At 43.0% G+C, this 14,089-nt stretch overlaps 1 protein-coding gene across 5 annotated transcripts in view; it reads right to left on the bottom strand.

Moving 5' to 3' along the window:
- PTPRT (protein tyrosine phosphatase receptor type T) overlaps window positions 1-14,089 on the bottom strand; it is a 339,897-nt gene that overhangs the window by 25,899 nt on the left and 299,909 nt on the right. For all 5 annotated transcript variants that reach the window (XM_066198774.1, XM_066198773.1, XM_066198770.1 and 2 more), the window contains 5 exons: window positions 7,552-7,628; window positions 6,641-6,677; window positions 5,638-5,735; window positions 3,740-3,856; window positions 2,300-2,454 (listed from right to left, as the gene is read on the bottom strand). In XM_066198774.1, coding sequence (XP_066054871.1) covers window positions 2,300-2,454; window positions 3,740-3,856; window positions 5,638-5,735; window positions 6,641-6,677; window positions 7,552-7,628 — 484 coding nt within the window. The remainder of the gene's footprint in view (window positions 1-2,299; window positions 2,455-3,739; window positions 3,857-5,637; window positions 5,736-6,640; window positions 6,678-7,551; window positions 7,629-14,089) is intronic.

Raw genomic sequence — 14,089 nt, forward strand, 5'->3', positions numbered from 1 at the left:
AACATTGACAAAATATTGCAAAAATACTAATTTATAAATTGACAGGTTAGGTCACCTGCACACCTCTCATCACACAGGGAAGAGCAGCCTCCGGGTTGCAAACACAATTCCAGAAATTCCAGACACAATTCCAGAAATTCCAGACATAATTCCAGAAATTACAAACACAATTCCAAACACAGTTCCAGAAATTTTCTTCCCTGGGACTCTCTAGAAGGCATGCGAAAGGAGCTCAGCCCTCCACCTCAAATCCTTCTTTTCCCTTTTGAACCCAGAGGAGTTTGGATCCTGAGGAGGGTGATTTCAAGTTATGGATTGTAAATTACAGAGAAAGGAGCTTGAGGCTACTTGAACCCTTCAGTTCAGAGCTCCCCACTGCTGGTGGGAATCGGGCCATCTCCTGCAAAACTGTGTTGTCATCGTGTCCTCCTTCCCCTCCGGGAAATCATCCAAGCTGCTTAGGTGTGAAGGATGGAGAGAGAACTCTCCACATTACTCTTCACATCACTCTGAAGGAAGCAGGAGAACTCTGCTCAAACCAGGGAAACTTCAGCTGCACTGAAAACTCCACCAGAGCCGAAAGCAAGGAGATATGAATGACCATAAATTAATGGGCCAGATTAATCAACTGCTGAATAGAGAGAAGATATTTTTCATTTGCAGAATTTTAATGAATAAGTGGCATTTCCTTTCTCTTTATCTCTCAGCTTTTCAGAATTTTAACAAATAGTTTTACCAGTTCTATATTTAGAGGATCCTGGCACTTCATAAATATCCAACAGTGATATTATCCAGCCAGGCGTCGGTGGGGAGAATTTGGTAATTACCACTTAAAGCAAGTCATTAAAATTCAGAAGCAGATAAATAACACGGAGGAAATGGCATTTATACATTAAAATGAGAAGGAAAAAAAAAATCTCTCCTTGCTTTCTTGGTGACAATGAGTCAGGTTCAGACACCTTCCAGAGCCAAGACCATGCCATGGCACCAAAGCAGCAAACTCAGGCCCTCAGCTGTAAATGAAATCTCCTCTGCCAACTCCTCAGGCATAGCTGTGCTTGATTATAAAACTGACTCACTGCTTGCTAAAAAAAATCCAACAAAACAAAACACCCACCCAATCCAAAACTGCTTAGAAAAGATAAGATTTAATTGATTTTCCTTTTTAAAGTAGTTGTGGGATGTATTTTCTCTCTCTCAAGACACAGAGTGGGAATTAGAGGCAATTCCTGTCGAAGGATTAGGGGTGAGATTTTGGGACAGCCAGCTCTGCTCTCTAGCCTTGTGCTCAAGTCACATCTTCAGCTCACACATGCCCTGCGCCCTACAGATGTAGCTGCTGCTACAAACCCAAACTCTGGATTTGTAGCAATGCCTTTCCTTGCTTTTGAAGTCATTTAACTCCTTTTATTTGCTAGCTGGAAGTCCCTGGGCAAGTTTTTAATCTGAGGTTCCCACCCTAACTCTTGGGCTTTCAGGAAGTCAAAGTGCCCAGATCCAGCCAGCCAAATATTTCAGACAATAAAAACATAAAATCATAGAATGGTTTGCATTGGAAGGGATTTTAAAGATGATGTAGATCTAACCCCTGCTGTGGGCAGGGACACCTTTCACCAGAGCAGGTGAGGCCTTTAATGCGGGCACAAAGCTGAGCTGCACCACATGGGGCTACAGAAAAGAAAACTTGCTTTAAAATTCTCTGGTTTTGTGTCAGCATTGTCCGTTCTGCCACATGAGGTTTGAGGGCCTGGAATGGCTGTCCCAGATATTGCCCAGCTCTGCCATGAGCATCCAGCAGAGTACAGAATACTGGGGGGTCTTCTACATTTGAAAGACCCTCTCTGACCTACTCCCATCATCTCCAGCTCACAGAATTACTGAGTTGGAAGAGACCATCAAGACCATCAAGTCCAACCCACCCCTATCACCTCAACTAAACCATGGCACTGAGTGCCACATCCAGTCTTGTTTTAAACAAATCCAGGGATGGTGACTCCACCACCTCCCCGGGCAGACCACTCCAGTACTTTATCATCCTTTCTGTAAAACACTTTTTCCTGATATTCAATCTGTATTTCCCTTGGTGCAGCCTGAGACTGTGTCCTCTCATTCTGCCTGGAGAAGGAGACTCATGCCAGCTTGGCTCCAGATCTGCCACTTTAGGCAAGAAAAACACATTCCCCTTTGTTTCCTGGTGAGGCCCAAAAACAACCTTAAACAGCTCCTGGTTATTGCCAGGAGAGCAGAAAAGAGAGGGAAGAGCTGCTGGAGGAGGGGCTGAGGAGAAGAGCTGGCCTACCTGCAGTGCACCACGATGGGTCCTGCCTCGGGGGGGTTGAGGAACTTGACCTGCCTGACGAAGCCCAGGAGCCCTGTGGCGTAGCAGGGCACGCCGTGGTCCGGCCAGCTGGTGAAGTGGAACTGCCGAATCTCCCGGATCTCATGGTAGCCTTTCTGAGGAGACAACACAGCCTCTGTTTTCCTGCCATCAGACTCCAATCAGCGTGTTCTGCTCCCGGCTGCCTTCTCTGATGCAGAGGGATAACAAACACTGAGCTCTCACTATGCATGGGAACGTGTCCAGAGCTGCTTTTCACTCTGGAAATGTTTTCAGCCAGTTTCTGGGGAAGTGGGAAAAGCTCACCTGAGGGCTGGGAAGGTGGGTACCAGCTCCCAGTTCCACCCTGTGGTCTCAGAGTTCAAACCCACCTCACCAGGGTGACCACACCCCAGCACTCCATGTCTGTGTGTACTCTCATCCTCTTGTGTCACAGCCATAAACCACCAAATATTCACTCTTAAATCCTGTTTGAGGCATTGAAGCAAGAGCCTGGGGAATGAACACGGCATGCCCCAGGTAACAGCAGATTTTTGCCACCTCCTGCCAAAAATTCTCAGTTTGAGATACAGTTGGCAGTGAAAAGGGCAGAAATTGGTACCCAGAGCCATCTCTTCTGGGGAGAGCAAGTTGTTGGTATGTGGAAATCACACCTTTATCTGCCCCGAAAAGAATAACCCAGAACTCTGGGTCAGCTGTGGTTTATTGTACAGGAAATGTGGGTGGGAATCCAGCAGCATCTCCTCTAGCCTGTCAGATTTTGGCATTAGCCTTTCTCACCAAGTTTTTCAATGATTTAATGAAATACGGAGCTGATACATCAGAAAACTGAAGCAATATTCCCAGTGTGGCTGAAGTTCATTGAGCAGGAATTTTGGAAAAGCTTCAAAACCACTTACTGAGTGTTTGGAAAGTAATTTAGACAGACCTGGAATACTCTGACACTTTGACTTCCAATTTCTAATTACGAGTAACAAAATCTTCCAAATTCTGCTGGTTTGGGGATAGTTTTTATCCTCTTGCTCTTATTATATTCTCATTGCAGGTGAGAGGGGACCCTACCTGGCAACCAGCTGGAGCGGTACCTTTTCTCCTCTGCCACTTGCCACTGTGAAACAAGGCGGTTATTATTCCTGGCACACCATCAGCTATCTGCTGCCTTTTGGATGCAGTTAAACTTTATGCACTGTGGATTCTACTTTTGTGGCTACATCAAGATGTTCCTGTAAAACCATTTGTCCAAAAATGGAATGAATCCCTGTCAAAAATTTGGTTTGCTGAAAGTGATGCCTGCCCAAATAGCACAGCTCCCACCTCCAAGAGCATTCTGGATGTGTTTCCCAGAGTTTCTGAACACAAATGAAGTGTGTCACAATTTCAGCTGCCTGAAGACCTCCTTACCTTTTGGACAGTGAAGGTTCGTATGACATACTCTGCCAATGGCTCTGTCTCAATTAATGTGACTTTAATATCTCCATAGACTTCTGTGTCATCTGGCCAGTATCGAACACACTTCACCTGGGGGAGAAAAGGAAAATATTGAGAGGAACTAGTTCAAGTTGAGTCAGAGCTGACCTACATTTTCCTCCACTTTCAAACTGAAGCCAATGCAAATTGGGCTTTCTTCTGATGTGCAGAGTTGCCAAAATTAACTGTATAAATTAGATCAAAATTCCTTTACCATACATAGAAACAACAGGCAGGATTATTTTTTTTAAAGTTCCCTTTGTTGTCCATATGAATGGAAATGATGCATTTAGATTTTTTTTTCTTAAGTCTCCTTTGACTTTCCATTCGTGCCTGGCCCATATCAGATGTACAGAACACCTGACAGTCACCACCACCATCCCTTTTGAGAAAAATCTGTGCTACTGCACCTGTAATTCTGAGCTCTCTCTGTTTAGCCAAAGAATTTCAGTTCATGGGGATTGTGGGATACATGTTGAGACACTGAATTTGTTTGACTCTAAGCTTTCTTTATCAGATGTGGACACAAACTTGGCATTTTACCAGCTGTGACGGGCTTCACTAAGGCTCAAGAGAGAAATCTCCTGAGCTGGTGAACATATCCCTGTTCTAGGAGCCATGTGCAAAACCACCAGAAGAAATAAAAGCAAGACTGTGAAGCTCCAGAAGGGATATTTAGGCTAACAAAGCCTATCAGGTTATTAAATGCTCTAGCATGAAAGAGTGGAACAATACCTAAAGCTGAAGCAATTAGCTGCTGCAAAGCAGGCTTCATGTTCCAGTTCCAGTCATAATTGAAAGGGGTTTTATAAATATTAAATATGATTAATGTAGGTTTGTTGTCGTTTTTTTGTTGTTTGGGGTTTTTTTTTCTTTTACACAGAGGCATTTATTTTGAACTGAAGTGTCAGTAGATGGTAAAATCGAATAAATAGTAAATGAACAGAAGCAGCTGGCATTCAACCATGAGATCTAAGGGAAATCAAATACAAAGCAGCTGAATTACTAATGGCTCTGAGTAAACTATAATTCAAATTTTTCTTAGTACCAAAGCAATGGGAAGTGACAAACATCAGGACAAAAAATTTTAAGAACTCCAGGTTTTGGCTGAGAATGTCTCTAAAACTAAAATCATGCTGGGAAAAGCCACCCCAGACATTCTGCTGCCTTATTTCCTGAGGTCCAGCCTACACCTCTTGAGTTATCCATGTTTGGTCCCATGATGGGCTTTGGGAATTGCCTTATGCTGACACAGGGATGTCTGCTCCAGGTCAGTCCAGGAGAGGGAATTGGTAGGTGTTTAGGAGGCCAACACTGCTGGGTGGTCCCAGGATCCATGAAAACCTCAACCACCAGGAATTGTGACCTTGGGAACTCCAGGTTTTGGACTCTCATGTAAAGAGGTCTTTTGATAGTTGGAGCACCAGACACACATCCTCACTCCTATGGATTTTTAGAGGAGTATTCAAATCATCAGATAAGGAATAACTATCACAGAAGTACATTTTCTCTTCTGTACTGAGGAAGGAGACAGCTTCTGAGCTAGCATAAATTTGTATAACTCTGCCAAAGCCCAGGCTTACAACAGGAACACGATCCTTATTAGTCTAGAAGGGAAGCAGCTAAGTATTACAAAATCCAGCCTTTTACAGAAAAAACCCAGAGTGGCTGAATTAATTCCCTTCCTGCAGGAAGAAAAAGGCATTTTGCTGCTGAGCAGTCCCGAACAGCAGCTCTGTGTTAAATACAGCCCGGGTTTTGCTTTGCACACTGGGAGTGGCACCTTAAACACAGCCCTGGTCTGGCTTTACACACTGGGAGTGGCACCTTACCCTGCCCACTTCCACCAAGTTGGTGACCATGACAACACTCGCAGAGTTTTCTTGCCAAATCATTCTCCAGAAATCCTTCACCGTCTCTTGCATTGGCCCTGGGGCAGGAGAGAAGACAAAAAGGGCATCTCAAGAGAGTGCCTGGAATGCCAATAACCCCTTCCAGCTGCTCTCCAGCCTCTGTCCTGTTCCCACAGGATCCTGCTCTCTCTCATCCCTCTGTCATTCAGGGTCACAGCCACAAACAGCCTGGAGCTCTCTGGGAGGTCAGACCCTTCCTCACAGCAGGTATTTAAGGTTCCAGCACGGTGGCAACAGAAGTGATGGCTCCAGTAGGTGTGATAAGTAAAACATTATATTATACTCTGTATAAGTGATGGGACAAGGTTGGACGCCATGCTGATCCTGTATTAAGGCTGTGTTGTAACCCATACTTGATGCAGCACACCATTTCACAGGTCAATATTGATTAATTATGAAGGAGGAAGGAAACATGCAGGAATTAGCTCTTTTCTGAAGTTTCCCCCAGAAAGATTTCCAACAGCCAACCAACCAGTGCTCACAAGAGGTTTGTCAGTCTAAAGCCTCTCCCTGACCTTATTTCCTTTCTTATAGGAAACTCATCAAGTGATTTACAGAAGGTGGTGCTTAAATGCATTTCTTACTAGGTCCCCTCAAAGGCTCATCAGTCACAGCTTATTCACACTGCCCACCTCAAGCAAGGTAAACCCAAGCCCCACAGAGTCCCCTGTAGTTGTCCTCTCACACTTCATGCACCAATGACACATTCTAGGCTGTACTGGCCCCTCTAAGTCTGTTCCTGCAGCTGAGGTTTTGAGTGCCATAAAGATCTTGGAAAATTCTGTATCCTTCCCCCTTTTGCCAATGTAACAAATTTTCAGATGTTCCCCAAATCAGATTATGTCACCCCATAAAAAGCTCCTACAACAGTGTAAACCAGCAGTGGGTTTACAAATATTTAGACATACAAGAGTGAACTTGCCTTGAGTTGCAATGTAATGGCGAGGCCGATGGTAGCCCTGGAAAAAAAGAAAATAGATGAGTGTCTGCGAGATCACAGCTCAGACAAAGCCCACCAGGGATCTGATACTTTCCAGGTGCCAACTGCTGCCCTCTGGACAGTGTATAATTATATAATATATTAATAATTAACTGGCTTTGGAATGAATGAATGAAGGGGCAACTGGGCTGCCCTGAGAGATTTTAAGTGAGGGCATCTCCCTCAGGCTGAATAAAACAATCTCTTCACCCCAAAGACAAGACAGGAATGGAGCACTTTTAAACTCTTTCCACAAAGAAACACGAATCCTGTGTTACCTGAGGGTAAGGCTGAAAACAGATAGGCAAAACACTGCATTTTCTTGTTTGAAAAGAAGAAAGGTATGAATTTGTCTCTGTGAAAATTCTGAGGGCACCTTTAATCCTTTCAGGAAACTATCCTAAACATTTCCTGTTCCTGTGACTTAAGAGTTGCGTTCAAGAAGTGCACGTGCATTGGATCACTCTGTCTGTGAGACAGAGGCTGCTCTTCCAATGTCGTTTTATAACACTTAAAAAAACAGTCAATCTGTTTACACACATGCCTTCTGCACCACAACTTCGTGAGTAATGCTATTGTGAGGGGCTGATATTGATTTCTGCATCCATCACTTAGCCCACGTCCCACTTATGCTGGTGGATCTGTCAAACACAGGAAATCTCCATCTGCCCAGATCGGTCAGACAAAATAAACTGGAGACTGAGAACCTTCTCCCTGTCACAACACGGTGTTTGTACAACGTTCATCTGTCACTCATATCAGCTCCACAGCCTGTCCCTGTGTCAGAGGCACCAGGCTCATAAGCAGGCTTGTCACAGGGGGTTTGTCACAGGGGGAATGTCCAGGAGCCTTACGTCGATGTAATTGGCGTTGATGTAGTCCGAGTGAGGGTCCCCATCCAGCAGCTGCAATCTCACTCTTGAGTGATCATCTGAAGGAAGGAAAGGAGAAAAAAGTGACAGTAACGATAAAGAGGAGTTTCTAAGTGGCCTGTTGTATCTGCTGACTCCTGCAAGGGTGGTGTCATGGAATCATGGAATGCCCTGAGCTGAAAGGGACACACAGAGTGCAACTCCTGGCCTCAAAAAATCCCACTGTGGTAAATGAATAATTTAATACTTAAAATAATCAAAAATGGAATAGCATCACATGTACTCCAGCTGCTAAAAGCCCTTTGTTTTGTGTTTTAGATGTAATGTTTTGATCCTTAAATTAATCGTGCTCTGTATTCATTAAATTCATTGTTGTCACCATAATCCTCATGGAGATTTGAGACAGGTCACAAATGTCGCCTGGTTTAGCAGGTTTGGGACAGATCTTTGCAGGGTGTATCTCCATGACAAAAAACATTTTCCTGCTTGGAAGCGAAAAACTCCCTTGGCTTCATCTGATCCACAGAAACTGAGGCATGAGCTAAAGCTGACAAGACCAGGACATAATTAAATAGATCACGACAGAGATATAAAAGATTAAAGAGAGTAAAATGGTAATGAAACCCTGCAAATAAGAAATGGAAAACCCCAGAAACTGGAAGGAAATACAAATTAAATCAGAGCAACATTCCTTTATGTTACCCACAGAACTCCCAGCAGCAAAATGGCATCGAGGCAATATTGGAAAAAACCAACAAAATCAGAAATGCTCATCGTTTTGAGGAGATTCAAAGTTACTTTAGATGGGGCAATAAAATAGCAGAGATCAATCTTTCCATCTCCCAGCATGCCCCACAGTTCCGAGGCAGAAAGGAGCCACCCCAGCGGGCAGATTATGTCATGATTTTCCACCGGGGGAATATTTTGATCTTTCTGTGGAACAGCTGGTGCTGGGCTCTGTCACAGGAGATACTCCAGAGCCAGGCTGCTGATGTGATTTGTTCTGGCAATCCCAGCACTGGGATGCAGTTAATTGCAGAACTGGTTCTAAGGGCCAGTTGCTTGGCAGAGGCCACTGGGTTATGGGGGTCACTGCTGGCCATGCTGTGCTCATTTTTAAATGATTTTTTAAAAGAAGTATAATATTGAGTCCATTAAGTTTTCTTCCTCCCTACCAGCTCTATGGAGCATAGCTCTCAGCCAGAGCAGCATTAATGTTTAGCAGCACTTTGCAGAACACAGGCCTAAGCATGATTTACATTCAATTAAATAGAATCATAGCAATGAAACATAAAAATATGAGGTATGATTCTGCAGTAACTCAGTCAAAAGGGGTTTAGTCATGTCTTAATTAAATGTAGAATCAGATAATAATTGTGAAGACAGATGTGCGAGCAGTTCTGAAAACCAAGACTTGGATATATATTAAATATTCATTCAGCTGTGTAAAGGAATGGTTCTACTCTGTTCATCCATTGGGTGAGATTCACACACCTAAAAAAACACAACCACATTGCTGCATTCATCAAATCCCGTATCTGCATTCAAAGGAGGTTCTGCAGGTGAATCCATCAAAAGCTCTGCTGTATTTGTATTAATAAATATAACCTTTGTAGACACAGGGAAGGGGGAATATTTCTCCGAGTGCTGATGTTCCCAATTACCTGCACTCAAGGCAGCTGCACGAGGAGTCGAAGTAAATCATGTGGTTAGACAGACAACAAAAGAATTTATACTTAGAGCAATTCACAGAGACAGACAAAGAGCTGATTAAACCGGACATGTGGATGAAATACAGGGAAACAATTTCACACTTGCAATTCCAGGCAGCAAACTGAGCTTGTTAGGAACCAGAGCAAAGAAAAAGCAAACCCTGGAGCAAGTGCCTGGGAGGGGAACATTTACTGGCTCCTCCCAAGAGAACACCACCGTGGAAGTCTCAACTCACTGCAACAACAGAACCAGAAATGATGAGACCAAAAATGTCCCGACAGACAGAGGACAAGAATCTCAGGTTCATTTTGGAATGAGGGACACACACAGTGTCTGTAGACGGAGCTCTGAATAACCCTGGAGGAAGCACCTGCTTCTCTTCATTTAACGGAGCCAAATACCAAAATTAACTTTCAGCACTTTGAGCCACTCTTTGGACAGAAAGCTAAACCAGGCAGGATGAATACATCCAGAGGGAGCTGATAGGGAGGACCTGGGAGGACCATGGACCTGCAGAGCAGCTCCATGATTTCAGGCAATTATGGATAATTATGGCTAAGGAAAAGATGCTCTGTAGGTGCAAAAAAGTGTTGTTGGTTTGTTTTCCTTTTTCCCTTTTTTAAAAAAGTCAAATATGGGAAAAGACCCAAAAAGGATAAAGAAATTTAATTTAAAGATTTTTTTTTGTTTGTTTGTTTTTAAAGTAGACATTCTAATCATATTTTGGGACCAAATGAAAAATGCTTTGAGCTGAACTTTGCTTTCAGAGGACAGAATTCAAAATATTTCATTGCATATTTTACTAAAATGAGATTAATTCCTGAGGGAGATTTATTGCTCTTACAAGTGAGAACAGTGCAGCAGAAAAAAAATCTGTGTGTGTGTGAAGCACACAAAATATTAATGATGTCTTAATGGTATCTTTAACCTTGTTCCAAAGTTTAGGAGAACAGTCTGGATAAAAGTTTGTAATATAAGTTCCCTTGTAAATCTTTTTTCCACAAGAAAACTTTGGGATTTGACTAAAAAAAAAAAAAAAAAGGAAAAAGGAGATTATTATGCTCTTAATATTAACGATTTTGTAATTAGGTTTTTCTTGCCTACAGACTTTATGGGGCTATTTAAAGAACAGAAAATGCCTTTATTGTATCTTCTCCCAATGGTTAAAACTTATTTCTGATTCTTCTCTAGCCACTGGACTCCTCTAGCCAAGGACACAGCATTCTTGGCAGACTGAAATGAAAGTGTTGCTCAGCTCTTCACTAAATTTTTTTAGACATCATATCCCTGTGTGTTGAAAATGGACTCTAAGAAATATTAAAAATGGTGGGAAAAACAGAAAAAAAAAGTTTGCATTCAGAACCACAAAAGAAAGAAAAAGAAAGAAAGAACGAAAGAAAGAAAGAAAGAAAGAAAGAAAGAAAGAAAGAAAGAAAGAAAGAAACCTTAACAAATGTATGTATTTTTTAATTTAAAAAGGAAGTGTTATTTCTCCCTGTTTACTCCAGTCCTTCTGCAAGTTAGAAGAAATCTAAATTTATATGAAGAGTAGTTTGACTGAAAATTGGTCTTAAAACAGACTTCAAAAATGACAAGAATTTCACTGAAAAGCTCTGCGCTCCCATTTTAGCACAAAATTGTTACTGTTTTAAACTCCTGTCAAAATTCCCATTAGTGATCATTTGAAGTATCATTGCAATTTTTCCACGTCTCATTTTGACACCAGCACTGGATTAATCTCACACAACTTTTGCCATCGAAACATTACACAGCTCGTCTGAACTGCCTGTCAGGGTTCCCCACACAGGGATGGGCAAACACAGACAGCTCCTGAGGTTCAGCCCACTTCTGGGACAAAAGGATGATTTATCCTCACTCTGTCCTCCCCCTTCTGTCCCCACTGACCCTGGACTGTGCCATGGGAAACATCAGGTGTGATAAATCCCACCCTGGCAGGGTCGAATTCCATGGATATCACACAGATGTGCAAGAGTTTAGGCCCTACAGAAGAAATCATGGAATAAAAATGCTTGGAAGTTGGGAGATTTCTGTTCTAAATCCAATTCTGATGTCAGGCAGTGGCACAGATGGATGGGGCTCAGAGCAATTTGGGACAGTGGAAGGTGTCCCTGCAATTCAGGGGTGGGACTGGATGAGCTCTGAGGTCCCTTCCAACCCAAACCAGTCCGGAATTCTGTGTAGGTTTTACTTATTTCATGCTTTATCCCTTTCTGTGGGCAAGAAGTGCTCTCCACCTGTATGCCAGCTGAAAGCTTCTTCATCTCTTCCACCCCAAAATTCTCTGATTAATTCACAGTTTTCCAACCCAAGGCAGTCAGAGCATGAAGGAAACAAGGCAAATTTCTCTACTGTCTTTTTGTCGCCAGCTCCACAGTTTTTAGTGGATCATCATGAGACTTCAAAGCCAGGGTGCCTCAGTGGGAAAAAGAAAGGCACAGGAAGTGCTCTCCATCAGCTGAAGCAAAACACAATCCCACCTCTTCTCGTCCTCAGCTCTCATCTGAGTTTTTATTCTCCTGTAATGTAATGGCTCTAAGATGGAGAGAAATCAAATAGAACCAAAGGTCCCATATAGCTTCTGGACATTTTCTCTTCTCTTGTAATAGATTCAGCTCAACATCCCTCCTCCAACAATCACTTACTCATGCTCTTTGAAGGTCTCAATATCTGGGCCCTAAAGCAGAATTAAATCATTTTGCTTCAGCACATAAATGGGTACACTGCCTACGCTTGCCCCCTGAAGAAAAACCTGGCATCTCCACAACTGTCTTTGTTTTTACAACTTTTATGAAAGTGCAGGAGCAAAGCTCATGGACTCTGTTCATATAATAAAAGGTTTCAAGCAGGACAGTTTCCTTCAGCATGGTAAATCTGTCTGCACCTTCCCACCATCCACAGTGGATTTCTGTGGTCATGCAGACCCCAAATCCACTGCTCAGCTTTTCCCTTGCTCCAAAATACCATTACAGATGGGAGGGAGCCATGAAAAAGTTGGGAGAGCTCATTGAGTTCTCTTTTCCCTGCTCTACATGAACAGATCAGCTCCCAGGCTGGTCTGCAGCTTTGGTTTGCAAATGTAAGGAGAGCAGGTGTTGGGGCTGGCAGTGTGCTCTAGGTTTTCAGAGAGAGACATGATGTTAATGCAGCTCTGGGAGAGCAGTGAGCCAGTGAAACACTCCTGTAACTGTGCTCTTACCCATGAGGCTGTAAAGACAAGATCTAATCTGCTGTGATTCACTGAGCAATGCTACTCATTGCAAGGGCTTACAAACCCACGTTTTAACACCAGCCTCTGAAGCTGCTGCAGAAGTCAGGTCAAAACGTGGCTTTCCAATTCATGCCCCAAAAGGCAGGGGATTTGTTGTTCCAGGAGTGATGAAATGGTAGCCCCGGTTAAATACATGATGTTAATTGCCATGTGCAGCCTTTTACCAAATAAAGTGATAGAGGAAACCAGCGCCTGCTCTGGGTTTCACCAGCCACTACAACTGATGTACAATAAAACAGCTCAGTAAGTGTGTTCCACCTCCTCTGCTCAGGCATTTGCCCAGTTTGTACCCACAGAACACAATTTGATTTCATGACCTTCCTGGAGGGAACCAGTGCCTTTCTATTTTCAGCTCTGCTTCCCATCCTCTGCTCTGGATCCTGACCCTGACTTTACTCAGGGAGTTTGCCCAAGTCGCCCACCAGTGGGGTCTGGCTCCAGGCTCAGCTGGTAACTTTGCAAAGGTTTTACAAAGTGTCTGATCAATGATATGCTCCTTCCTTAGGCATCCTTCTTTCCTTCTCCCTATTGTATATTTCTAAATTCTCCTTGCTGTCTTTTAAAAGAGCTCTTGTCTCCTTCTCAAACTCTTTGTTCTGATAAATATTTGAAGAGAAGAAAGCCCACTCCACCTTCTCAGCTGCATTCTGAAATCTTTCCCAACAGTCCTCAAACTTGAGCTCCTTTTCTGACACTTTACACTGTGCAGATTCTTGTTTCTTAGCTCTGATTACATTTTGCATTCCCTTACTCAAGTTCATCACCTCCTATCTGCAGTGCTGCTGTATTTATGTTTAGAGCTAAAAGGCTCGCGTCACTCTTCGTTAGACAACAATTTGTCTTTGTGAGCACCTTCTCTTTAGATAACATCCCATTTATCTTCCTTGATTTTACTTCTTGAACTCCTCACATTTCACTTGCAGTTCAAAGTTTTCTTCATGATCACCTACAACATAAATGAGATGGAAGCTTTTGCACACAGTTTTGCCTTTTTTCACCTCCGCTTTTGAATTATGCCAAGTGCTTCCTCAAAATCACACAGAGAAACAAAGTCTTTCACATTTCCTTTCTCATATCATACCATGGCAGTTCCATTTCAATCCAGTGTTTATAGCTGGATGATTCATCTGTCTTAGACTCATTTAATTAGAGTTAATTGTAGAGACAGGTAAATTGAGCCTCTGTCTGGTTGTCTCTCTTTGCCACTAGGACACAGAAAGCTGCCAGCAACGTGGAGCTGAAATTAAGGGAGACAACTTCCATGTTAATTGTAATATTCCAGTACTGCCAATTCCATTTTCCACATGGATAAAGAACACTGGTCAACTTGGTGACCTGCTCACAGCCACACAAAGCCAGCTGCAGAACTGGGATCACATCAGGGCTCACAGACTTCTATCTTCATTTCCAGATTTCTTCATCTTTATCACGGAGCCCTGAACCGAGATGTTCTGTGTCATCCCCCAAAACTGGCACACAAATCATTCATTTCAAGGCTTCAAAGACAGGAGTAGTTAC

This window comes from Chamaea fasciata, unplaced genomic scaffold, assembly GCF_029207755.1.
Source record: "Chamaea fasciata isolate MVZ Bird 193981 ecotype frontalis unplaced genomic scaffold, bChaFas1.0.hap1 SCAF_17, whole genome shotgun sequence".
Classification (NCBI taxonomy): Eukaryota; Metazoa; Chordata; class Aves; order Passeriformes; family Sylviidae; genus Chamaea; species Chamaea fasciata.